The 25,832-nt window shown below is 43.0% G+C and overlaps 1 protein-coding gene across 2 annotated transcripts; it reads left to right on the top strand.

The window, feature by feature from the left end:
- The first annotated feature begins 1,070 nt into the window (after positions 1-1,070).
- zgc:63587 (septin-2) lies at positions 1,071-25,676 on the top strand. Of its 2 annotated transcripts, none has more exons than XM_018728695.2 (13): positions 1,071-1,203; positions 7,765-7,816; positions 8,324-8,423; positions 8,678-8,764; positions 9,223-9,346; positions 11,929-12,063; positions 12,159-12,276; positions 18,696-18,797; positions 18,902-19,047; positions 21,291-21,374; positions 21,661-21,718; positions 23,015-23,123; positions 24,157-25,676. In XM_018728695.2, exons 2-12 carry the CDS (start codon positions 7,790-7,792, stop codon positions 23,081-23,083), a joined length of 1,050 nt encoding a protein of 349 aa, XP_018584211.1. In that variant the 5' UTR covers positions 1,071-1,203; positions 7,765-7,789; the 3' UTR covers positions 23,084-23,123; positions 24,157-25,676. The 2 variants fall into 2 exon arrangements, with proteins under 2 accessions (XP_018584211.1, XP_029103029.1); XM_029247196.1 differs by lacking the exon at positions 1,071-1,203 and adding an exon at positions 2,134-2,193.
- The last annotated feature ends 156 nt before the right edge of the window (positions 25,677-25,832 follow it).

Below are 25,832 nucleotides of genomic sequence, written 5' to 3'. Positions count from 1 at the left end.
TTTCCTTAAAACACAATTCTTTTTCTTCCTAAAAAGAATGAATGCAGTTAAACTGTATTTAAAATTATAATAGCCACACAGGCCACCAATAAAATACTACTGACTTTGATTTTATGTAGTATGCTTGGCATGCAGCTTGTGGCTTTGTTGTTTAGGATGACATGATGAATTTCAACTATTCTTAAGGTGATATTACCTCTCAATTTTCTTTTATTAACATATGTTCCTTGTGTATGCATTCTCAAAGACACAAGAACAATTTCCTCCATTACATCAGATGATTCTCTGGATAGTACACGCTCCAGTCTCCAGAAGGACATTTTGTTCTAAAATACAGCACATAAATGTATATTCATTGCAAGAACAATGGCTGGTACTTCCACAGACAGCAAAACTGATAGCAGAAGCAGTGAAATAGGCCTTCAACATCACACTGTTAAACTTCACAAAAGAGCAACAGGTGGTTATGTTTAAATTTTCAATATACATTTGAAATACGGTGGATTTCCTCCCAGAGTGTGTGTGCCTCACTTGGGCTTTTGCCCTGGTAAAATGATGTTGACAATTATACTTAATAATTATTGTCTACACAAAAAGTGCTGCAAAAAGGTTGTTTTTGGCAGTAAAACGAATAGCTGTTTTGACTGTAAGTGCCGTTATCTTTTTTTTAATCTCAGTGTTGTGTTGTTATTCTGGGTTCAATATTATTATTATTATTTATATGTTATATATACTATAATAATGTGTTTAGTTAATTATTAAATATTTATATATTATTGTCATCATTATTGTTAATACTGTTGCTATACCTGGACTAAAGATTTATGCTCAAAAACCTTTGTAATTTCACTATCTTCTGGGACACAACAACGACTACCTGTAAACCCCGTCCCGACGCTGGGGCGGCTGTTGGGAGAAATGAGTGAAGAGCGTTATGTGAAACTGCACACCGACTGCCATCTTGGCTCTGGCTCTCGACGCATTTCAGCGGTATTCCCGCCAGAGCCTGGAGCCGTAATGGCCACATCGCTTGGAAAATCCTCGCAGTCCCGCCCACAAACCACAGAAAAACTGGCATTATGGGATAAGGGCGGAATGTAGTGGGGAAGTTCCGGATTCCCTAGAGTGGCCTCGAGCGGACAGACGCAAAGAAAGAGTTCCTAAATTAATAAGTTAACGTTTATTTACGTGCAGTACCCAGAGGTAAGGACTTGTCTTGTTACAAAGTTAAGGAAACTTGCTGTTGTTGGTCTCGTTTGCGGAATCATGTAAATTATGCAGTGAGTGATAACTAGTCTAGACTAGTAGTAGTACAGGAGCGGAGCGCGTCGCGTTTCTTCTTCTCACTTCACTTGTCTTGAGAAACTGAACGCGCGAAAAAAGTTCTCGTTCGTCATTAAAGTGTAGAGAAAAGAGCGCAGTTTAAAGGCGGAGTGTGTGGAAGTGAGTTTCCCTCCCTAGGTTTGCGAAGCGTGGTTTTAGCTCTGAGGCGGCTGCCTGTACTGGGTGTGTCGTCGTGTGACTCGCCGCCCGAGACGAGTCGAGTCCCGCGCTCCCCGCTCCGCGAGCTCGAGCAACTCCTGCTCACTGACTGGAGCACGCGACATGTACACACACACACACTGACTTCCGGCAGTCATAATACACCGGCCGAGCCAAGCGTTTTCAGCGGGAATGGCGGGGATGACGGATTGGAACAACAACTCCGCCACACACACACCTGGCGTGTTACGTCACGGTAGGGCTCCGGTGGCACGCGGACCCCGCGTGAGAAACGCGTTCGTATATCGTAACTTCGACGTAGCTTTAGCCCCTCAGTAAGCCAAGTAAATCAGGCCTCCCGCACTGACAGGTCAAGTTCTGTAGAACTTTTAAGTTTAGAGAAAAGCTGTAATAATGTAAAATTTCAGTTAATTTTTCTAGACTAGAGCACTCTCGCGCACTAACAGAGGGCCGCGGCGCTTAAACGCACAGCATTATGGCATGATAACATAAGGCAAAGAAACAAATGCATCAAAATACATCCAAAACACTGTAACACTGTTATCTAATATATGTATCCTTCTCGTCCAGTGCAGCGTCCCAGTCATCTGCTCTATGGTGCAGCTGGTAGTGAACTGGTTAGAGCTTCTGCGGTTGGACCCAAAGGTTGCAGGTTGAATCCCACTTTCGGCTGTAGTACAATTGATCAAGGTACTTAACCTAAATTACCCAGCTGTATAATGGGTAAATAATTGCAGGTAGCTTAACGCTGTAGGTGCTTTCGAGAAAAGCTGAATGAATAAAGATAGATTTAAAGGCAGGGTTTACACCTAAGATGACATCTCTTCATCTCAGTGTAACAATAGTTTTTAAAAAAATGAATGAAATTACATTCGCATTTATTCATTCGTCAGATATTTTTCTCCGGAGTGACGTAGATCTCGGAGAAGAATACAAAAAGTGCATTATGTCAGTAGGAGGGATTTAGAGGCACATGATGACTCCTGAGTACAGTTTTGCAGTGTACATCACATGAGTACCTGCATATGGCCTTTTCAATATTAACCAATTTCTTATAGAACATATTAACATTTGAGCGTTTGAGGTTAAAAGTTTATTCTCAAAATTTACTTATTGTAAATTTGTCATAACCTTCCGGTCAGTGCTGTTGACTGTACGGATCTTTGTGTGCATAAATTACAGCCCGCTTTTAACTTTATCCTCACAATTAATAAAACAATTCCTCTATTTATGTGTAAGGTTATGTAGCATTTGGGATAAAGCTACAGAATGTACAGTTGCTTTAAGACACTTTTTTTTCCCTCCAACTTGGAGTTGCATTGAAATTAAAGTTAAATTTAAATGACTGAACTTAATTTCTTCCCACAAACTCCTATTTGGTGACTGTTGTTGACTGATTCATCCCTAAAACATCTTCCAAATTCCTCATCTTGTTACTGAGCGAGAAACACAGGACGTGAGCTGTGAACACTGCGAGTGAGCTGAGCGAAGGTAGTCCCACACTCCTCATCTGAGTACATTTTACTGGCAACCGAGTGCTGTGTGCGAAGATGCAGGTGGCTAATGCTCCGCAATAGAGAAATTTTAGAAAATAGAACCATGGAGAAAACACATCTTCCAATTTTTAATTGGATCTTTTAATGTGTGTAGCTCAATGAGACGGTGTACAAATAATGTGTTCGTGAAGAAGACTAATTACTCGTAAAAATAAATACATTTGACTCACCGGTGTGAACTATGCACTTCTGCAAATAATGGTGATATGCATACATGTTTTTAGCGCATGATTTTACACATTTCTTTGCATTTGTTCATATAGCTGATGTTTTTCTCCAAAGTGTCTTACAATGTTAAGCTACCTACCGTTATTTAGCCATCTATACAGCGCAGTCATTTTTACTGGGGCAGCAATTTAGGGTAAATACTCGAGGGTACTACAGCTGGTGGCGGGATTCAAACTTGGGACCTTTGGGTCAAAAGGCAGCAGCTCTAACCAGTACGCTACAAGCGGTTCCTATTATATCATTAATTAATTGATTATGTAATTATATCATTCCCGTGTCCCAGCACAGTGACATTTTCATGGCCAAGGCCGCTGTTGAGTTATGTACTTCGTGTGTGTACAGGCCGGTCCCTTGGCTGCAAGCCACATATTTATGTGCTACAATAAACAGTTTTCGGACGTATCTGAGGCTGACGATAAACAAACGAAGAAGCAAACAGCATGGCGGGTTTAGAGCTGGGGGTTCGGTAGCACTGCACAGACAGAGTTGACACTGTTACATTTACTGTCACACTCGTTTGTCAGAAGCTTTTCTCAAGCGTATATCATCTACTGTGATGTGATTCTTAAAGTACAGTCATTTAGTCCAAAACCACCTTTTTGTGACACACATCGCTTGAGTAGCTGTATGTAGAATTGACAGGGAGTATGTGTTTACATTTATTCATTTCGCTGACACTTTTCTCCAAAGCAACTTAGAGCGTTAGTCTACCTACAATTATTGACCCATTTATACAGCTGGGTAGCTTCTTTTTTTACTGGAGCAATTTGGGGTAGACACCTTGCTCGAGGGTACAACAGCCAGAGGTGGGGATCGAACATGCAACCTTTGGGTCCAAGGGCAACAGTGCTCACCACTACGCTACAGCTGTCCTCCGAATGCACTCTGGTTTAAAATGACCACGTAGTGCAGTGCGAGTTAATGGAGCAGTTAGGTTTTCATCTCAGAAATACGTGTCTTTTGACACTCTTGAATGTTGAGAGAGATTCAGCAGTTCTGAGGGACAGGGAGATCCTTCTACCACATTGGAGCCGAAACTGAACCTTCAAGCTTTTGATTTTAGACCTCAGTAGAAGTCTGTGAGACCGTTGTCGGAGGTACACTGCCCCTGTTAGAGGCATTACCTTTGCAATCTGTTGCTCCCAGGATTGAATCCTACGCCTTAAGCAGTGTGCTTGCTCTGAATTGATAAAGCAAGAATACTGTAGTGTATAAATGGGTAAATTTGCTGTGAAGTTGCTCATTTAACATTATATGTTGCCATGGATAGACGTGTTGCCTAAACAGATAATGAACATGCGGGTAGATTAGTCTCTGTGCTTTCAGTGTGTAGCAACACACGCACTTAGGAAGAAATAACGTACGTTCGTCGCAGAGAAAGGATTTGAAGTGACGTGGAAAAGATGTGTAATGAAACGAGTCCCTTACATCAGGGCTTGTCTTTTTCACCTAAGGGCCCAAATAATTTGTGTGCACCGCTCTCGGGGCTGTACGTGTAAAAATCATCGTGAGTGCCGTGTGTGTTTAAGGGCGTGTTTGACTACGGCTGTGTCTTCATGTGATTTGGTAGAATTTCCAGCATTTACGGTAGGTACAGTGCATACGGTATGAGTCTTTTTACAGATGTTCTCGTGGTGCGAGAATTGGCTTGATGCACGTCGGACAGCTCGGACATAGAGTTCGATAAACTCTTCGTGAACTCTTCATGTCTCCCTGCGTGATGTGCGCAAAAGTGAGAGGAGAGTCATTTCACGAAGGAACGAGGAGTTTCCTTTCCCCTCCCCGCTGTATTCAGGGTGGGGGTAAGTAATCGCCTGTTGTAACGCCCTGTTGTTCCTGAACTGCAAACGGAGAGTTCATGGTCCGGCACAGGATGCTGAACATTTGTTCTCTTCTGCTGAAATAGTCAGATAACTTATGGAAAGTGCAGCTCTGCGATGCCACCTGCCCCCTCCCCCGCACATTGGCTTTCTCTGACCTTACCATAACCCTAGAATGTATTCAGCACAGATAGCGTTTCACATTTCCGCTCCTACGTGCATTTGAACTTGTCGGAGGCACTTCATTTTGGTGCGCACAGCTCCTGCGTTTCTGCTGCTCCCCTACCAGAAATACTGCTGTAACCGAAACATTGATTTGCCCCTTTTGCCGTCTAGGGAGGTCACACTGTGAGCCTTGAGTCTTTCTCAGTTTTGGGTCCCCCCCTCGTAATTCACTCTGGAGGGGAGGAAAGGCAAAAAGCGTGGCATGATTAAATATTTTTTTTCTTTTCATAACATTTTTTAAGGTCCTGCTCATGAAACATGTAAGGCTGCTTTATGTTAAAATTGATAAATGGGGGGATTTGGCCCATTTAAAAATTTACTGTAGCAGCCCTTAGAAACCAAAATAGTACAGGATCTATCCTGTAATTTTATATATATATATATATATAATATATATATAAAATAAATAAAAACATGTAATATAGCGAAGATAAAGACAAAACAATAGTAACATTAAACTGCTCCGCTGTCAAGCGCTCCAGCCGAGGAGAGCCCTCGTGCACCAATGTAACATTAGCTCATTTCTTTTTATTGACGTTCACTTGCGTATGGCGGGGCGGATGCTGATCCTAAAGATACTGAAGCAGATGTGTTTGATCCTTTTTTTAATATTTTTTAAGTTGGATGTCTTGTACTACCCCCTGCTCATTTTTTACATTCCCGAAAGGCTCCCACACTGCTGATTTACAGTGCTTTTTTATGGGGGATGTAAAGCTGAGGTGTCTGAGCCAACACACGCACACACCTCATGGGAGGACTTCTCCAGGGCAACATGGAACACGTTAGGCTTCTGAAATAGCATTTTACCGTAGTTTCTAAAATTTCCACATATTTTTGGAAATTCTTGGAAGCGTGACGTTTTTAGTCGTGCTTAATAGGGAAAGGGGCTAATCCCGACGTCCTGAGTCCTGTCTCTTGTGTCGTTATGCCTGTAAAGGCTTGACACCAAAAAGAAATAGCTTATCAAAGTTTACAAAAGTCTACCAGCTGGCTCAGTATGGTTTTTGTGGTATGTGCAATGAAAGCATTACAAGAGGGATCTCCTCTTCCATTATGGCTTTCACTCCCAGGGGGTTCAAGCACAAGTGTTGAATTTTTTTTTTTTTTTTTTGGTAACACTTCAGTTTCGCTGTGTCAGTAAATTCAGATTTGCAAATGAAGCTATGTAGGTTTTGCAGTGCAAAGTTGTACTTTGCCTTGCAAAATGAGGCTCTGCAGCTACGCACAAAGACGTGTCCCGAATGTTGTTTTCATTGCTTCACACACCCTGGAAGTCATGGAACCCATCTGGAGATTGCAGTTAAAGCGAAAACGTTTTTGCCAGGTCTTATTGTTTATATTCTGGAGAACATGAGTTAGTTACTTAATACTCTGAATATGTAGCTTTCAAGTTCCCCCAGGGTCTTGCCAGAAAAAACAGACCACCCTGTGTCCGAAAGCGACAGGCTGAACCCAAGCCGCGTTCTTTCTCCTGTGAGATAGTGCAGTGTTGGGCAGAGAGGCATGTTTCCTGTAACAGCAGCAGTTTGTCTGTTAGACTCCCCCGTATTAAGCAAATATCTGACAACTCCCGTTCCCTTTTTTGACTATGACATATGACAGCTGCCTTTATCATCTGCATTCTGTTCAGTTTTTAATATCTGTATGGGGTGAGACTACAGTCTTCATTTTACCAAGGCGAGTTGCGGTGTTCTTTCTGAAGAATAAGGAATTTAGGGGCCTTTACCCATTAATGCAGCCTCAAGTTTTTACTGAAGCAGTTCAGTGTTTTAACATTGATCAAGGGTACTGCAGCAGGAGCAGGGATTTGAACCGGGGACCTTTCGGATTGCAAGACGAACATTAGAGCCGCTGTGTCTCCTGTTGCAAAGTGAAGCTCTTTAGGGAGACGGGCTCACTGTACATGGATAACTAATTTTTTCCGTTCGATGTCAATAGGTGCTTGGCCACTTTGGGGCCGTGGTCCTCTGGAGCCTATTCCAGAAGGACCGGTTGTGAAGCAGGGTACGCTCTGGATGGGATGTCCATCCTGTACAGGGTAGTCTCACACACACTCGTTCACCCACACAGTCAAGCAGTGAGAGACAGTCAATCAGCAGTTCTCCCTGAAACACGTCTTTGGGCCGTGGGAGGAAACCCATGCAAACGCAGGGAAAACGGGCAAATTCCACTGTCACTTGACCTGATTTGAGCCCATGTCCAAATCCAGCAGCCCAGAAGCGGAGAGGCACCAGTGGTACCCTCTGTGCCGCCGTGCCACCTGATAATTAAGTAATCAGTTTGTTACTGTCGAGATACTTGTTCCTATATGTGCTACATTGCTTTTTTTTGCAGTGTAGTATTGCTGTGCTGCACACTGGTGCTTATAGCCAGTCCAGTTTACACAGTAGGAAGGAGTGCAAGTGTTAAAGAGATTCTGTGTGTGCTCTCAGGTTTTGGCTCCTGACGACCGTGGAGATGTCTCAGCCTGCAGAAAAAGGGAAGGTATGTTGTGACAGTAACAGTGGGGGTAACCCGGGTCCTAGCGGGCCATGGAGGATCCTGGTTTCCATGCCAGCTTCTAATAACTTACCCTTCATTAGAACTTTTAAGGATTAAAAAACATGATTTAAATCAGAATAAACAAGGAGATTGACATTATGGGTGCTCACTGGGACACATTTAAGTAACAGTATGAAATTGGTATGGAGTGAAAGTAGTGCAGATTTAGGATGAGTCCCTTTCAAACGAGTGTAATTATGATCTAATGAGTTGAAAAGAAAGATGGTTGGCTTTAACTTGATGTTGAAGGAAATGGAAATTAGAACTCTTTGTAACTGGTTTTGAGATCAGAACTAATTGTTAAGCCATTATCAGTGCATCACAACATAGTTTCAGCTGTTCATCAATACACCTGAAGGAGTAATAGGCTAAGTCCTTCTGAAAAGGACAGCTGAACATTGTTTGGTTGGCAGAAGCAGTCTGTACACATGAGCTGTGCTGTTCTTCTAGTTTCCTGAAGCCGCGGGATACGTGGGCTTTGCAAACCTGCCCAACCAAGTTCACCGGAAGTCAGTGAAAAAGGGCTTTGAATTCACACTGATGGTTGTAGGTGAGTTTGCAATTCGAAGGGGTCATTTTCTGTCTGGGGTCACTTTTCTGTTTCTTTGAAATGGGCGGTTCCATGTTCCCAAAGCTGTTAATGAGTCTATAGAACATTTTGCTTTTACAGTAGTCAGGCAGTGATTTGGCTGTGGTTCGCCACTGGGGCGAAGTTGGGGGCACATACACTTATTAATAAGAATAACTGTCAGAAAATCCGACTGTGGCTGTCACAAAGTGAAAAGTCCATCTCTTCCTCAACAGGGGAGTCTGGTTTAGGCAAGTCCACCCTCATTAACAGCCTGTTCCTGACAGACCTTTACCCAGAGCGCTACATTCCTGGAGCTGCAGGTAAGCGCTGCAGATGATAGGAGATTTAAGGGTTTTGTAAATATGACTGTCCAGTATTATTAGTTTAAACAGTCAGTGAAACCTTAATGCAGATGTCCCTCAACTGATTAATGGGTTAGGTTCTGTCAAAACTGAGAAATAAGAATTACTTTAACACTTCCACCCATCCATTGTCAATAACTGCTTGTGTAGTGTAGGTGTCTTCTGCATCCTGGAAACATGGGGAGACAAGGTGCACCCTGGCCGTGACTACTCTGCAATGTAGCGCATGAATTTGAAAAGAAAAACTGTTTACTTTTGTTATGATCTTTCAATAATTTTAATCTCCATCACCTTCTGTTCATTTGTGTTGCCTGATTCCTCAGGTAAACGTGCAGTGTTCGTCAGCTTTGGCTCATTTTCCTTCACTACACAGTCAATGAAATGTATTTGCTGTTGGTTCCACTTATGCCAATTAGAGAAAATTGAGCGGACGGTACAGATCGAAGCATCCACAGTGGAAATTGAAGAGCGGGGTGTCAAGCTGCGCCTTACCGTGGTGGATACTCCTGGATATGGTGATGCCATCAACAGCCAGGACTGGTAATTCTTCTTTTCATCTCTGGTCCTTTTCACTTAAGAAGCCATCAACACTCTGCTTTGCTGTTTCCCTTTAGAAAATCTGCTTTATTTTACCTTGATAATAGAAAATCATTTGGGAGAGTTCAGTGTTTTTTTATTTCAGTCTCAGGTGTTCACATACCTAAAAACTCTGGTGACCATCTTCTTCCATTATAACTTCAAGTAAAATATACCAGGCACCACTGAGTTGAGACCGGCAATTCCTTTTCAGAAACGTCCCTGTTTCCATAAAGGACAAAACTGTATATGAGTAAATAATGTAAATGAACACAAATATTATTTTATTTCTTCAGTTCACACTTTTCCATAGCGGCTTAGAGTGATTTACATGTTTCTACAGCTGGGTCCTTTTCGCTATCATTTAATATAGCCTTTTGCTTTGGTTTATGTTGTTTGCCGTCCCTCGCAGTCATCTGCGTTTCACTGACACCACCCTCTCCCTGCAGAACACAGAGTCTAGTGTCTAGTGTTCAGTGTCTAGTTTGGCACATCGTGGCACTGCCAGTGTTTCTTTTCATTAGCAGACAAAGGCGGAAGCATCTTAAACCAGTACTGTCTTGCTGGCTGGGTGACAGGAGGTGGTGGGAGGTGGGGGCACAGGGGTGCTCACCCCACAAGCCAGGAAATTGTAGGAAATGCCCATCCCATCTTGCGTGGTGCAGAGAAATGAATCAGTCCAGCACTGTATTCATTCATTCATTCATTCATTCCTTCCTGCCCTCCTGCTGTTATTTAATTCCCTGAATGAGTTGTAATGCAGTGGGGCAGATGTTTTCCATGTTTAAATGATCTTTCTCAGTCATTCGTTAAGGATGCTTGCTTGCTTCCTCATAGTCACTTTTTTTGGCTAAGCATCTACAGGGGACTCAAGTACCTTTGTGATGTGAGTGTGTCATACAGATGAGACTTACAATGTGTGTTACATCCCACTGATCTACTCTGATACTGCTCACAATTGCCGTGCTGCAGCTTTTACATCCAGACTGATTCTTCCTATTATGGGTCGTTGTATGGAAGGGCTCACTGAGCATAGATATCTCATACCACAACGTGTTGTTTCTTGCCCCGGGGAGTTGAAATGGGGTCTGGGAGAAACAAGAGCTTCCTCCCAATCTCAACATTATGGCTTCTGGAGACCCCAGGCTGAGCATTGTCCTCCCTCCCCAGCTTCCTGTTGATTGTCCTGAAATGCCTGTGTTTATTCTTGTGGCCTTGGCCCAATCGGCCACAACTGTTCTGCACACCCTTGTCCAGCTTAGAGGGATGGAAAGTTTGTACATCCCCTCAAGTTAGGAGCGAACCTTTTGCTTTCATTAACTCTGAATTGCATATATTGTCTATATGCAGTCCGGTTCTTCTTATTAGCAAAGGTCTGAGTATAGAGAGGTGGCTCTGTTTGAACAAGGGTTTCCTATGACTTTGCTGCTGCAGGAAGTGGCCTGCATTGTTAATGAGGTTGACCACACCAAACTGGCCGGTAGGAAGTCATTAGCTGAACGGCAAGATGGCGAGATAACGGTGCCTGCCTAGGTTTCGGGAGCCGTCCTGACTGAGACCCTCAGCTGACTCTCAATTAACCACTAGCGTGGACGCTTCCTCTTATGGGACACCTCATCAAGTAATGTTCCCTAGACTGCCATTATTCTTAAGGCTGCAAAAGTGTCCGTACATGTTCTTTACAGCCATCAGGACCGTTTTGGAAATGTCTTCTAGAGATGCTGTCGAGATCCAGCATCAGAGCACTGTTAGGTAAAGAACCTGTTCAGCCCTTTATATGCCCCTCTTGTAAAGTCGCTGCAAGCATGGTATGGAACAAACAGTATGGGCTTGATTGCTCTGGGCATTGTGTTCTGAAAAACAAATCTTTTTGTGCAGCTTCTACACACAAACCTATCAGTACATCAGTATTGTCTAATCGCTTTAGCTTTGTTGCCAAGTGCTAATCAGAGCTGTGACCTGTGGACTGGTAGGTCAACATCACACCCTTTTTTTTAAATTATTTTTATTTAGCTGCTTAGCACATGATAATTATTTTTACAGGTTATTAGATGGACCATTGGGTCCCACTCTCTGGTGGGGCTCGGGTGCAAGTCCTGCTTGGGGTGCCTTGCGGCAGACTGGCATCCCCTCCGGGGTGTGTCCCCTCCCACTCCTGCCTTCCGCCCTGTGTTGCCTAGTTAGGCTCCGGTTCGCCACGACCCTACTCGGGACAAGTGGTTTCAGACTGTGTGTTTGCAGATGGGCCATATCAAGTTCCTTGCTTAGGAGAAGAGCATATGTTCTCACTGCAGCAATAATTAAAACAGGTGGTGGACCTTCCCAGAATAAATGGAATAAATTATAAGTGGGATGGTAATTGCAGTCATACGTGTGTTTATTGCAGTGTGTGATTATGACATATGAATGTATAGGTAATTGCTGAGCTGTCTGTCTTTGGTTTCAATGATTAGAGGTTGGTTGAAGCCCTTAACTGCCCAGCTTCTTGCTTTGTGTTTGTGCTGTCTGTACCTGCTGAGTTCTGAGTGCTGCACCTGTGCTTGTAGCTTTAAGACCATCATCCAGTACATTGACAATCAGTTTGAGCGCTACCTGCACGATGAGAGCGGCCTGAACCGGAGACACATCGTGGACAACCGAGTGCACTGCTGCTTCTACTTCATCTCACCCTTTGGACATGGGTAACATTGCCTCTCCTCGGTTACTGTAGACACAAGGGTCACCTGTCCTGATGCTGTAGGCCAAAGCAATGATGTGTGCTTGGTGGGCTTTGCAGGTTGAAACCCCTGGATGTAGAGTTCATGAAGGCCATCCACAGTAAAGTGAACATTGTCCCAGTCATCGCTAAGGCAGACACGTTGACGCTGAAGGAGCGTGATCGTCTCAAGAGGAGGGTGAGTCGTTTACTGCTACAGGCATCCCTCAATTTACCAGATTTCGTTATTCTAAATTACAGTATAACAGCTCTTGGCTTTTGGTACGCCATTTTTGATGTACGGAACAAAAAAATCAATACAATGAAATTTATCCTAAGCATGTCCTAAGAACTTGAAATTTGCGCATCACATGAGTGAAGTGCGAGTGCAATAATGTACTATAGAACACTTGGGAAACACAAGATGTACATGGGGCAGCACTCAGCTGTGGCCATATTTTCATTACAATGTGGAATGACAACACGAGAAATGCGGTCTCACCAGACAGTACCCAACACAGGTGGCCACTGCTGCAGTCTCGGCACTGCCCCTGGTGCATCTCCGCTCTCTCTTGTCTATTTGTACCTGTAAAACAGACCATCTGAGGCCTGCTGGTATTCCAGAAACTTTCATGGCAGACAAATGAAAGGGAAGGTGCAAAGGATAAGGGATGGCATTCAAATTCAGCTATGATTGAATGAAAATGGGTGTAATGAATACTAAAACGCAAGTGAAGAATAAGTCAAAGTAAATCATAATGATGTAACACATAATGAAGAAGTAGTGGCGAAGTATGTACACCAAAGAGACACGGTGTCTTCAGCCATGTGGGATTGCCATTACAGAGCACATACAGGTACTATCTGGTGTTAAGGCACTGAGGAAATTTTGAGTGTCGGATGTCTCTGCGTCTGGTTACTTAACCCTCCTGCCTGCAGCACAATAGCAATAGCAGGGCTTCCAGAGCACACATCGCCGCAAGGTCCTCGCCAGGTGTTTCCTCAGGCCCAACCTGCTGTGTCCTGGGGCATGACTGAGCGTCTGCGCCTCCACGCGTTCCTGTGGGTCCCAGTTCTGACATTCGGCCTGAGACAACATTGCGCCCGCTGTCTTGTGGCCTGGTTCCAGCAGACCTCCTTTATGTAGTACTGCCAAAGGCATTCTCCGGCACAGAGCGGCCTCCTCTGTACCTTGTGCAGAACGTGATGTGCGCAGCACCCCGCTAGACAAATAAACCTCACATGTGAGAGAATTCAATTGTATAAATAGGATTTCCTGCTACTGTTATATTGCCTTCGCTCCCGCCAGCCTGTGACTGACTAAGCAATTGTTTCAGTGCAAGGTGCTTTGTTTTCTCCCCATAAGGTCATGTGCTCCTTTGAAGTCTCGAATTTGTCTGATAAGGCTGCTGGATGCATTTGAGGTGGTCATGGGATTTCAGGGGAATGGCTTGGTAGGGATCCCTTGTTCTGAATTTTACAGTGTTTTTATTTTTTTAAGAATAGTCTCTTAACCACTTGTTGTACCTGAGTATACATAGCCGAGGAGCTGATAGACATCTCATGGAGTACGGGGGGGGGGGGGTGGACGACTTCTGCTACGTTAACTAGTCTTTAACTAGTTAATTGAACTGTCTTCTTCTACTTGGTCTGCCACTACAGGTGGTCCCCGATTTACGATAGGTTTCAGGGAACGTAACCCTAACATAAGTTGAAAATATCATAAGTTGAAAATCATTTAATACACACCTCTGCCTGACAGAATGGGAGATGTGGATTGCTGTCCCAGCATCATGAGAGAGTATCACTCTGCGTATCGCTTGCCTGAGAAAAAATCAAAATTCGAAATAGTTTCTACTGAATGTCTATTTTCAATTCATCATCGTGGAGTCGAAAAAATCGCAAGTCAAACCATCGTACATTAGGGATCACTTGTACTTATTTTTTGCTCTATTTTCCGTGACTGACTTTAGACGACAGTGGAGGACTGAAGAAGGGCTGTCCAAGTGCTGATAATGGACTCCGTTACCATTCCCTTTCTTGTGTGACACTGTTGGATGCGTTCCCCACGGTGCTGCCATTTATGAATTAGTCACTGGCTTTAACAAACAACGCTCCTCACTAAAATAACTGAGTGGGGCTTAATTGCAGCACTTACTGTAAACTGTGCTGTGCGTCTCTGGAATTTGCAGTTAGTCACATGTAGGTACAAATAAGGAAATGCTTATTTTCATGTTTTGATCAATGCATATTATTCATGTTTAAGAACCCTTTCTAGAAGCTTTTAGCTCGTTACTGGATTCCGATATGTCTTTCATGCGACTCCAGCAGTAGTTTGCTAGCTTCTTTTTTTAACCAGACTTCCCATGTATCTTTTCTCCACAGCAGGAGAGTAAATTCGAGACGTGTGCCATCAAGGTTATTTGTTGAAATTTTACAGTTGAAGAAAATATGATTGGTAGTCACGAGGGCTCAACGTTTGGTGTGTAACTGTAATAATCCGTTCAGAGTTTCAGACAAGGGCCACAACCTGTGTTCAGGATGCTGGAGCATCAGCAAGCTCATAGCGTTGCTCATTAAGCAGAGATGTGTGTTCTGGAGCAGCGTCTGTGTAAGAGCACAAGCCATCGGACCATCTCGTGTTCACAAAATCATGCGGTGCCACGTGCTTCCTGCATGTATTCTGCACTAGATCTCTGTTTATTCACGCTTTGGGAAACCATTGTGCTCTGCTGTGAGAGCACAGCATGAGCATGCTTCGTGTTTGAGGAGGGGGGAAAAGTTAATGATTGACCCGCCCCTTTTAACAATGGGGCTAAAAATTGACATAATTGTATTTTTGTTGATTTATATGAGTCATCTTTTTAGAAAATTACGGTGAAAACCAGCAGGCGTACAAATGAATTCCGCCACCAGAAACAGAAGCTCTGAGGAATGTGTTTGGAGCCTCACACTAGACTTATGAGAAGTTGGTTGGGTGGTCTTTCATTTACTGGAATCTAGTCACTGAGCAACTAGGTTCCACTGCAGATGTTTTTTTTTTTTTTTTTTTTCCCCCCCCCCCCTCTCCTCAGTAATTTTGACAGTTGCCGTAGTGATGCTCAGTCATGTTGGCTCCCGTGACCTGCAGCCCCCTGTGGTCCGTGCAGCTCGGCCCCGTCTAATTAAATGGCTCCCTGGAGCTCGAGCTCTTATCAGCGGTAGCGCTGGGGGCTTGTCATGTCCCGCAGGCAGGCTGGCCTTGAAGGAATGTGCCAGCGCAGCCCTCCCTGGCCATCTGAGTGGGCCAAGCCTCCCCAGACTGGTGTCAACAAAGCTGTGCGCATGAGGATGTGCATGTTGTTGTCTAAGGTACCGCCGCAGTCCTGTAGCTTTTTCCTGCAGCTTTTTCCTGCCTCGCTTCCATCTATCATGGCTTCGTATTTGTTTTTCTCCCCCATTTATATATGTTGTACGGTCAAGTTCTAAGTTGTGGTTAATGATAGAGCTCTTACTCCTGCCAGTCCTGGAACTTATCGACAGGAGCACGTATAAGGACTTGATGGTGGAGCTGTTTCTGGGCTGTGGTTTTAGACCTGGGTTCAAGTGGGGGTGCATGTGGAGTTTGCACGTTGTCCAGTGTACGTTTGTTCTTCCTCCCAGGATCCCCATAAAGACATAGGATGAAGGGGAGGTGCTGAGCCCCTTCATACCCTCCCCTACGTACCTCGAAAACCACGTGGGTTGCCAGAGGTGGAGGGTAACAAGTTAAAGCTGATAGCTTAGTGGTTGGAGCTGCTGCCTTTGGATCCAAAGGTTGTCTGTTCAGATCTCACCTACTAATACCCTTGAGTATGATTTTACTGGAGCAATACCAATGTCAGCTAAATGAATAAATGTCAATGTACTCGACTGTGCAGTTTGGTAGTGGTGCTCAGGTGTGCTGATTTCCACCTGCTTGTCTTCAGCTGAACAAAAACTACTAAGCCCTAACAGAACTAAGAAAAGGTCTGTTTTGGAGAAATCAGTTGCTTTGGAGAACAGCGTCCCCTAAACGAATAAATGTGACTGCAGCGAGTTACTTTTACTTTACTTGTACTGTAAATCATGGTTAAAAATAATGGTTAGCAGCTAGTAGTCTTTTACTGTAATTGTCTAATTTTATTTCTGCAGCACGTCATTTATTGAAAAGACTCTAGTTAACAATACGATGTTAACGTTACTAGTGGTTCATAACTTTAAAACTCTCTCCAGGCAGCCCAGCTGTTGTTGGCTGCGGTTCCTTCTCTGGCTTCACACATGGTTTTATCTTCCGCCTTATGACAAACAAATTAGAGAAAATGTCAGCAGGGCCTCCTTCCTCTTTGGGCTGCGATTCCCCTGATTGGACCGTGGACCATTGTCTCTCTCGTCGTTCTGGCAGTCAAAGCTGACAAACAGCACAGCTCATTAGCAATATGATTGCTGAACTCTGCTCTAGTTTTTTTTTAATTTAATTTAATTAGTTTTATGAACAGCAGGTTATAGAGACAGTAAACTGAAAAATTGCAAACATGTTCACTTTCATAAAGCAAGTTCTGTCCTGTAGACCAGTATTTTACAGATGGGATCTCTAACCCTTCCCAGGAGGATGTCCAGCCATTGCAGAATTGCATTGAATTTTTGTGCAGATCGAATGTTAAATGTGTCGAGCAGAGGAAAATGAACACTTGTTACCCACATGTTTACAGAGGGAACGTCAAGTCTTGGGGTTAGGTGTAGACAACACAGTAAACACGTTAAAATAAACAGCTTTATAATATACTTCCTTGCCAAAAAAGAGTAGCCTGTCAATTTTCCATAATTTCGTCACAGGATAATTTGGGTCTAATGGTCAAAGTAGGTTAGAATGAGCTTTGAACAGACGGCACCTGGCAGCATAGTGGTTGCTGCCGTTTTTGGCCTCAATGGTTATAGGTTCAAATCCCACCTCCACTTACAGTGTCCGTGAGCAAGGTACTCACCCTAAATTGCTCCAGTAAAAATTAGCCAGCTGTATCAATGGGTAAATGGACTTAATATTGTAAGTCACTCCGGAGAGAAGCATCATCAGCTGAAAAGAGTAAATGTACCGTAAAGGGACGGGTGGCACTGCTCTCATTTTTCACCCTCTTTGTTGTATGCTGTTCATGACTGGGTCGTCGCAGCTTTTACATTTCCCAGCCATTCTCCTCTGTGTTTTGTTGTTTTTTTTTTTTTTTTTTTTGTACCACATAAATACAAATCAGTTCCATCTTTGGGTATGTAGCAGAGTTCTTGACTGGTAAAATAAACCTCATACCACTGCCATCCTGGAATCAGTGTTGCTGTTTGCACCCTTTCCTGCTTTGTATGCTGTGAGTTTATATAATCTGTTTTCTTGTTTCTCTCCCTTGTCTGTTTGTTTTACCTTTTGACAAAAGTCCCTGAACTTTTGAGCTCAGCACGACGCTGCATTGATGTCGGTTTGGACAGGAACTGAGGCCTCGTCCGATCGGGAACAGGGCTGGTCAGCGATCACGCTCGCAGCCCTGTGATCGCAGCGCATTTATTTTCAGTGCTACTGTACAACAATTGCCCTGTGGCCGTATCTCCCCAGCATTCACTTTGAATTCCCTTCGTGCAAGCAATCGTCAGTCATAACAAGGTCTTTCTTTTGGGAAGAAAAAAACATCCCCGGTTCCTGCCTTTTTTTTCCAGCACTGTCTTTTTTAAATGCAAAGAAAGTACAAAAAAGTTGGCAAAACAATGTTGTACATTTTTCTCATATTTGTACAGTATGCCATTAGTGCACTGCTGTAACATGACTTTAATGTCATTAAAAAATACTTGTCTGTTCCCTTGGCAATTGTTGAGAAAAATCATTTGTTTTGTAAGTTTGTACTCAGTTAAACAGAAGGGTGGGGTGAGCTGGTTTTTTTTTTTTTTTTTTTTTTTGTAGACAGCTCTTACACAGAAAAGGTAGGATTTTTAGGCCCAGAGCAATTTACACTCATTCACCCCCTAAAAGTAGTTTTGAAGTCCCTAACCCTCAGAAATATTCCCTGGATTTAATTTGCCAGGGTGTTGGATGTCTGTCCCATTCCCCTCCAATGTCGAACCTCCTTTTGAAGGGCAAAGCATCGCATGTTTTTGAAGCTGAAGGCCACTTTTTTCCTAGTCTCAGTCTTCCAGGTGCTTTTGCAGTCCATAAGAGGAGAGAGACACTGCACCAAAGTTTTATTCCTGTAATGAGACGGTTAGGTGAAAAGTGTGATATGGTTAAGGAGGACATCCACAGAGGAGATGGAATTCTGTTGGGGTGCTCTGTGTTTTATTTTGAGAAATGCCTTTCTGAGACCCTCACTGAAAACCCAGAACCAAAATACTATGACCACTTATTCTGTTTATTTACACTGCTCGTTTGTTTGCTTTAGTGTATATACATTTGTATTTATTTGTGTTAACAATGTTATTCATCAGAGTATTTAACTGTTTCCTTGCATGTTACAATAAGTGTAAAGTTTGTTGCGCTAATAAAGCACACTAAATCGAATTGAGATGCTGCATGGACTGTAGAGCTGGGGGGTGACAGATCTACCTTTTTCGCTACTAACTCATCTGTCAATAATCTCTTGACAGATCTTGGATGAAATAGCAGAGCATGGAATTCGCATCTACCAACTCCCAGATGCTGATTCAGATGAAGATGAGGAGTTCAAAGAGCAGACACGGGTGCTGAAGGTAAGTGTGGGGCTACTAGAGCCCGTGTTGAACCTGGCAGATTTTTGTAATGCCGCAGGCCCATATACACTTACGCCTTATGCTGCTTCCGTACGCGTCGCCAGGCCAGCATCCCCTTTGCGGTGATCGGCTCCAACCAGCTGATTGAGGTGAAAGGGAAGAAGATCCGGGGCCGACTGTATCCCTGGGGTGTGGTAGAGGTGGAGAACCCCGAGCACAATGACTTCCTCAAGCTGCGCACTATGCTTGTGTAAGTGGTTGTGACCTGTCGTGTCAGTGGGTTTCGTGGGGTTGTGTGTAAATGAAGTTGACCTTGGATCATAGAAATGGACAGTCCTCAAATTAATAAGCTTCCTGAAATGGATGGGTGGATTGTAACCACTTTTTTTTTTTTTTTTTTTTCCCCCCCCCCTTCTCTCCTTTTAAAAGAAGTAATTTTTGGTTTACTTTTTTGTCTTTGTTGTGTGCTGAGGTGTTAACAGCCTGCTTTCCTTGGAAGAGCACACGGTTTACTTCAGAATGCACAAACCGTCAAATTCCTGTTTTGTAGCTGCTTGTAGTCATAGCGATTTGTGTACAATTTTTTAAAGTTTTATTATATATTGTTCATATAATGGTGCATCATGGGAGTGACACTTTGATCTCCTTAATGCTTTTTATGATTCTGTACTGCCACCTGTTGGTTGAAAATAGGACTGATATTAGTTACATAACAGCTGTGTGTGAGATGGCGACTACACACTGGGTCTTCACCTTACGAAGTTCACAGTTAGGACATAAAGTTGGAGTGTAACTCAAATTGTTTGTATGAATGTTTAATTTTAATACCAGACATCCCACAATTTATTGAAAGGCTGAGTTCCGATTTTTTTTTTTTTTTTTTTTTTTTTTTTAAATGTAAAGGTCACATAAGCTATAACTAGTTGGACCGGGTCCTGCTCTCCAGTGGGTCTGGGGTTCGTGTCCCGCTTGGGATGCCTTGCGACGGACTGGCGTCCCGTCCTGGGTGTGTCCCCTCCCCCTCTGGCCTTACGCCCTGTGTTGCCGGGTAGGCTCCGGTTCCCTGCGACCCCATATGGGACAAGCGGTTCAGAAAGTGTGTGTGTGTGTGTGTGTGTGTGTGTGTGTGGTTAGTTATAATTAGTTATAATACTTTATTCTGTTTTCATCAAGGGGGGGTGCGGTGGCACAGTGGGTTGGACCGGGTTCTGCTCTCTGGTGGGTCTGGGGTTCAAGTCCCGCTTGGGGTCCCTTGCGATGGACTGGCGTCCCATCCTGGGTGTGTCCCCTTACGCCCTGTGTTGCCAGGTTAGGCTCTGGCTCCCCGCGATCCCAAATGGGACAAGCGGTTCAGAAACTGTGTGTGTGTTTGTTTTCATCAGCTGCTCCTCCTATGATGAATCTCGGTGTTCCAGAGTCTTCCCTGGTATGAGACGGGGTTGGGACTCCTGTTCATTGCAGGACTTTTCTCGTGTTAAGCTAAAACAACACCAATAAACATTGTCAGCTTTAAAATGACAGACAGTGCAGTGTCCTTCCTGTGCATCCATAGCAGAATGGTGAAGTGGAATAAAGGAAGGAGAGTAAGTTTGAGTGTAATGGAGGATTGCATTGGGAGAACATATTAAAAAGTGTTTGACCTTAAATACCACATTTCATTTATGACTGCTGACAACACAAAACTGGTGATGAGGATGTCAGCATCTTGAAACTTTCAGTCTCTTTATCTATACAATGAAAGGATAATAATACACACATACCTCAGCTTAATTGCTGGGTAGGTTCTGTAAAAATGTGGTAGTTATAATAAAATACTCTTATTTCAGTATTTTTTTTTAATGACGCTTCAAAAAAATTGAAATGACTGGGGGGCGCGGTGGCGCAGTGGGTTGGACCAGGTCCTCCTCTCTGGTGGGTCTGGGGTTCGAGTCCCGCTTGGGGTGCCTTGTGACAGACTGGCGTCCTGTCCTGGGTATGTCCCCTCCCCCTCCAGCCTTACTCCCTGTGTTGCCAGGTTGGCTCTGGCTCCCCGTGACCCCGAATGGAACAAGCAGTTTAGAAGGTGTGTGTGTTGTGTATGTGTGTGTGACTGGAATATGACCAGACTGATACATTGTCTCCATAAATTCCTATTCAGGGCTGATTGTCGCTCATAGATGTGCAGCATTTGTCTTGTTGTAAAATTGTTAAAAGCCAGTTGAATTAATTGGTCTTGTTTCCCTACTCTGGGATTGTTCTCCTGGCAACTAACATCTGTTTGTGAAAGTGCAGCTGACATCCAGTCCACAAGGTTTTCCAAATGGTGAAGAAAATCCAATTAAAAATAAATGCCAAATAAATATATAAATCAATAAATGCCAAATAAGTTTTTGTAATGCCAGTACCCAGTGTACCTGTGTAGGTGTGGAACAATTGGCTTTCAGCTCACACCGCAGTTCTATGAGCGCATGTAGCCATGTGTACCATATTTGACCAGTTCTCAATGCGTCACAGCACCCACATGCAGGACCTGCAGGAGGTCACCCAGGACCTGCACTATGAGAACTTCCGCTCAGAGAGGCTGAAGAGAGCAGGCAGGTGAGCCTTGTTAACACCAGCTACACGTTCCCGCCACATTCTTGTTATAGCACAAATTAAAGTAGACAAGCTTTTTCTTCCATTAATTGGTTTTAATTTTGTTTGTGTCTGGAATTCATAACTGGATTGTTGATTATAAACCAAGAAGGTGTCTGGAGTTCATGAACTGTGATATGACAAAATGGGGTCAAGGTGTGAGAGATGGTTGGAGCCTATATCCGCTGATATCCGTGGAGTGGTTTGTGTTGAGAACACCGTTATGCATCAACAGTGTGCTCTCCTACAGGGCTGTGGAGGAAGATGTGGTGGACAAAGATCAGATCCTCATGCAGAAGGAGGCTGAGGTGAGTGCTTTAACTGAGAGGCTGCTGCTGGAGCCTTCAGGTAGACCAGGAGTGGGCAGCTCTTTCCCCCCCCTCTCCTGGCCACTGACGGGACCACACTGTCAAACATTTCAGAATTGGGTTGGGGTCCATTTCAGAATTGTAATAAAATTCTTTACAAACTAATTTTGCGTTGGATTCTTTTGCGTTAGTTGTACTGCATTTTTATTCATCATCTTGTAATATTATGGCATAGATGATGTAAAAGGCTTGGATAAATACTCAGATAAACAATCTTACAGTGACATACACTCACGATAGTTGAAATATTTTGGAAGTACTTACAGCATAATAGTTTCTTTTCCTAAATCATGCTGTCCACATATCTTTACCCAATGAATATTAACCGGTGGTTCACTCACAGCTCTTGTAGGAAACGCAGTGTGTTTTACATTTCACGCAGGAGTACAGAGGGCCATGTTTTGCTTATTGGTGCAGCACTTGGCTTGTTGTCTTAAGCATATCAGCATGTGTGTTAAAATTAACCATACAAATACAAAAGAGAACAAATGCTAGGGGAACAGAATCAGATTACACTTGACTTTTGGAAATGCGTAGTCTTTAAAGATTTAAATTTACTGGTGGTAAAGATGGTATCGATACACTGCTGGATGACGACACCAGAAAAAGGTGATACTGAGCTAGAAATGACGTCCACTTATTCCTTGTTGAATTCTGAAGTACCTGCTGAAACTGAAATGTGGCTTTTCCAAAATGCAGAACATTTGAGTTCCTGCTTAATTTCTACGACAACCAGCGGTTTTTTTTTTTTGTTTTGTTTCAATGCAATATGGAAGCTTTTATTCTTAGTATTGCTGGTGGCCTTGAGAGTCACACCCTCTTTGCACCATTTCCCATACCCTGAGGAGGACCACTGGAGCCTTCATATACAGACACGTGTGCAGGAAGTGAGGCCGACTTCCACGCTGATAGCACGTGCTCTAGCCTGGCCTAGTTAGTGCTGAGTGACCCAGTCGACATTTGTAGAGCAGTTTTCTTTACGTTGTTTACAAAGTGTGTGCAAGATTGAGTGGTGTAGTTGTAAACCTTTCAGCATCACATAAGATGCCATCTTCAGCCCATCGTAAGTGATACAATGTTTTTACCCTGTAAGTTTTCATTACACACCGATATCATGCTCAGGAAATGTGAACCTGTGAACATGTGCTGTAGAAACTGTGTGGCTCAGCTGGTCATCGTCTCCATTCTAGAGCTAATGGTGCTGTTTGCTTGAAAGTCCTGTGTTTCTTCCCCCAGCTGCGACGCATGCAAGAGATGATTGCGCAGATGCAGGCACAGATGAGGATGAAACCAGGAGATGACTGAGGTGTGACTGGTACTAAATACCCCCTACGAGCACTAACAGGTAAGTTGCAATCATTATCATTATGCACTTGGACCTCAATTTAGGAATGCAGCTGGGACTGGAAATATGATTGTAATGCAAATTGTTCATCCAACTGATACATCAAAATCAGTAAAACTTAGATTTATTCACAGGTTAATTTCTGTTTAAAAAAATCAGATAAAACTATAAAGCGGTAATGAATAATGTGCTGTAATGCTTTTCATCAGAGGATCATCATGGATGGTTCATCATGGGCATGTACCACATTTTATCTGGTCACTTTCACTTTGTCATCTATACAGTAAAAGCATAATAATGGATACAGCTGTTTATTCGTTGAGTAGTTTTTAGTATAAAAATACATTGTAAGAAGTTTAAAACATGTATTAGCTACATTAAAATTAAGACTAATTTGACTGAAAATATTAAGGTACAACTTTTCTATAAACTCTAATTCAGTACCGATTTCTGCCCATGAACCTATAAATCGTCCTTCCCTTGTTGTCTTTGATCCTCTGGTTGAGGAAAACCAGGCAGGTGCAGTAAACATTGTACACTTCATGTTTGAAGGATGTGGAATGATGATGCCCTGTGTTCCTTTTGGAGTTTCTGTTCTGAGCGTTTTGCTGCCAACTAATGGTGGCAAGTGGAAACACAGAATTTTTATTCTGTGGCAGACAGTCTTACAATAAAACTGTGAAGAAAATGCAGTTAAAAATAAATTTGGAATATTTGTAAGGTACCAGTGTACTTCACATGTAATTGGTAGACTGTGAGACAAAATAATGTTCTTGCATACTACGTAAAACACTGAGAAGACATAAATCACTTACCCTTACATGGTTTTCAGTTTGACTCCTGGTCTAAAGTCAGAGCTGTAGTGCAGTAATTAAGGGATTTTTTTTTTACTCGGTTAGAGGTTAACAGTTTAAAACCATCCCTGGATCCTTTGTAGTTTTTTATGTTTGTGTGTTATGTCAGTGACCTGTGAGATTACTTAAGAGAGATCCAGAGCTGAGCAGTGCATTCATCGCATCTTTCAACCTTGCAGATTTACTACGACCTACATCATCATCATCCTGCTTCCCTGTAACTGACAGGGTCCTGCAGCCCATCTGATGCCTTAACTCTGTGGCGTCTCGCAACGACCACTGTCTCTTCTGCCTTACATCCCCTAAAGCAACTCCCCTCCAGACATTTGTAGGTTTTTTGCCTTTCTCCATTCTGGTTCTCTTCTGTACCATCACATCATTCATGATGCTTGCTACAGTATTGGGCCTGGACTTCTTACGATGCCTTTTAAACCACTGAAAAGTAAAGCAATGGTAAAACACTGAGAAGAGAAATTCCATATTTGGGTAGTTTTTCTTCATTAGGTTACTGTGTCTCCTGGCTTAAGAAGATTTGGTCAAACAGAAAATGAGTGTAACTTTTTAAAAAATTCTTTAATTTGATAATCATTCATTTGGGGACTCGGTAGATGGCAGATTTTTCTTATGGTACCAATGTAAATACATCGTTGCCTGTTATATCCTGTCCTTTGCTGACACCCATGTGATAATCTCTGTGTGAATTGGGCATCTTCAGAAAATCATGATAATGTTTTACTGTCCGTGATTCCTGGGAAAAATGTTTAACATCCTACAAGGCTACTGCTGCGGCCCTGATCAGGACAAGCGCGTAACGAAAGGGAATCTACGTATATGTAGTTTTTCTTCCCCCCCTCTCATGTTCCATTGCCTTTGACTTTCCTTCCAACTGAGATGAATTCCACGTTGATGTTTCTGATTAAAAATGTCAAGATTATTGATCATTACAACCGTAAATATTGTGCTGTCCATTTCAAGAAGATCCATCTGTGATCACTTGTGTGTTGTGGAGTCATTGCTCCAGTCTGGAAAGTGGGCTGTTTAATTGTTAAATAATTGCTTGAGTCCTCATTATTAGGGAGAACTCGCACAGTTCCTTCCTGAAAACAGAAATGGCTCTACATTTCCATATAGTACATGTCCATGACCATATTTTTAGCCCTTTGTCAGTGAATTGTTGCATCTGTTTGATACCTGTGTGCATCACTGCTGGTGGTGGTAGTGGGGTTCTGATAGTTGGCCACAATGTAATTTTATGGTCAGTATATGCATTTAACATTTGTGAAGAATGTTTGTTCTGAAATATTTAGAAATGGATGTGTGTCCTAATATCTGTGCCCTTTTTTCTGTTTTGATGCTTGTCTGTTGGATCATAAGGTTCTAGGTACATGTTTGTCAAATAATTTGCTGACCAATGTTCCTAATGTCCATTGACACTATTTGATGATAGCTTCAGGTACTTTTTTTTTTTATTAAACATTTTAAGTGCCCTAACAGGTTGAAACAAAGTTCTTCTTAAACAGAATCCTGTAAGGTCTTCGTCATTACTGTATTTGAACATGAGCTGTTGTGAAATATCACTCTTGGGTACCAATAATGTCACCTTTGTCATGGTCCCGTAGAGTGATGTTCCTCTGAATTTCCCCAAATTAGCACATTACTTTTGCCCTGTTATCCCTTCCAACATATTGAGAGTATTTGTTTTTACAAACATTAGGGCTTGTCCACACGGTGGCTGACAGTTTAGTTTTTGTCAATCTTTGTCTGTGTACCTGCAGAACCATGTTTTACTCTGTACATGACAACCTGCTCATCAGCACCAATGTTGTTGGTGTAGTACAGCGGGAGGCGACTTGAC

The sequence above is a fragment of the Scleropages formosus genome, chromosome 21, assembly GCF_900964775.1.
Source record: "Scleropages formosus chromosome 21, fSclFor1.1, whole genome shotgun sequence".
NCBI classification, from domain to species: domain Eukaryota; kingdom Metazoa; phylum Chordata; class Actinopteri; order Osteoglossiformes; family Osteoglossidae; genus Scleropages; species Scleropages formosus.
Note: the sequence above shows the minus strand (reverse complement) of the source record. Positions and strands in the feature narration are given on the sequence as shown.